General features: G+C 46.3%; 1 protein-coding gene across 1 annotated transcript in view; it reads left to right on the forward strand.

Annotated features, from left to right (window-relative positions):
• The window catches only part of LOC102672225 (B-cell receptor CD22), a 162792-nt gene that overhangs the window by 71837 nt on the left and 89285 nt on the right, over positions 1–1670 (forward strand). The window contains exon 5 of the mRNA XM_031513971.1: positions 1474–1596. Coding sequence (XP_031369831.1) covers positions 1474–1596 — 123 coding nt within the window. The remainder of the gene's footprint in view (positions 1–1473; positions 1597–1670) is intronic.

Consider the following 1670-nt stretch of genomic DNA (forward strand, 5'->3'; position numbering starts at 1 on the left):
TTTATTTCGCGACCTCGACACCCTCTCAGCCTCGCGTCGCCGCCCCTCTGAAATATTAACGAACCGAACGAACAGGGCGATGTAACGCGCGGACCAAACGCTCGGACGGCGCCACGGAAGCTTTGATTTCACGCGAGAAGGCGCCAGCAACCCCTGCGCCCTCCCTCTACGAATTGAACCATCGTCATCCATCTGACCAAACGTCGAGAGAATAGGAAAGAAAAGGAGAGGTGAACGAGCGAAATAGGAGAGGATCGGGTGGATTTTAACGAGCACGCGCGGATCGTAAAATCTTCGCTGTCCTACGCTGTTCGTTAATTACTCGCGGCCCCGAAACGCGTTCGCTCGCTCGCTTTGCTCGCTCGTTCGAACGCTTTCGATTCCGTCACACGTACACACGCGCGCTGATGCTATGCTCAGGGTATAAACACGCGTACAGAAGTGCGCGTATCCACGTCCCGATTCTGTCACCTAGATTCGAGGTCGGACGTTAATGACGCGGAAGGAACGCTGGTAGCGCGGCAGGAACGCGGCCCACAAAGAGGGGGCGTATAAGGGTGGCTCGTTCGTCAGAGGCGCAGTTCCGTTTTGCCGATTAGTAGGCTTGATGTTCGTGGTGGGCGGGAGGGGGGGGGCGGCTCGTTTCCTCCTCGCCGCTCGTTTCGGTTATTACGGTGCGGCGCGATTTTTCCTCTCGCTCCGCTCGATATTTCCATTTTTATCTACCGAGCTTTTTGTCGCTCTTTGTCGGTTCTTTGTCGCCACCCTCCCGATTTCAACCGTTGTATCAGTGGAATCGGAGTATTGTTCACAGGGGGATAATTGGGAATTGAACGAAAGATTTCGTTACAGGTGAAAATTATTCGTGTAATTTTTGAAAAATTTCACATGTAAATGAAAGATAAATAGGATCGTTAATAGGATTCGAAAAGGAATGGCGATAAAAATTCTTCCCTCGTCGCTTAACAAGAACAAGATCTTTGTAACGCTGGTCCACCCCTTAATTGACTTTTCTTCCCTGTACCTCGGTAAAAAGAGAATTTACTTTTATGGAGGACACATTTCAAATCTTGTTCCTTAAGCCTACGCCCCAAGCTACTCAACACGAAATTTCGCGATATCTTATTATTATGCAATTTGCGTTAAGACACTAAGCTCTGGTCTTATCGAGAGTTCTAGCTTCACCGCGCCATTTAATAATAATGATAACGATCCCTGTCCACTATGTAAATACAGATATTTTACGCGAATGGAGATTTCAAATTTTTTTTCTGACTTTGAAACTTTGCCAATTTTTTATCTGCAAATCTCTTTTTGATTGGAAAATTTTTGTGATTTTTTATTCAGAAATCGGTTGAGATATTATCGGAGAAAAGATTATTGCAGAGATTATTATCTTCTAATGATAGATACGCGATCGGGACACTCGATTATCGAGACTGACGGTGATAATTACCTTAATACCTGTTTCAGATACTCCATCGTTCGCGATAACGCGTTTGCCTGGTTTTGGAATCCCGATCGTCGAGGGGATGTCCGTCAGCTTGAAATGCGAGGTGGACAGCAATCCGGCCAGCACTCCCATTTGGCAGCGTGGTAAGTGACAATAGCGGACCAAGAGTTTCACGTTTCGTCTATCTGGAAAAAAAAAAAAAAAAAAAAAGGAAAAA

The sequence above is a fragment of the Apis dorsata genome, unplaced genomic scaffold, assembly GCF_000469605.1.
Source record: "Apis dorsata unplaced genomic scaffold, Apis dorsata 1.3 scaffold_815, whole genome shotgun sequence".
In the NCBI taxonomy this organism is placed as follows: domain Eukaryota; kingdom Metazoa; phylum Arthropoda; class Insecta; order Hymenoptera; family Apidae; genus Apis; species Apis dorsata.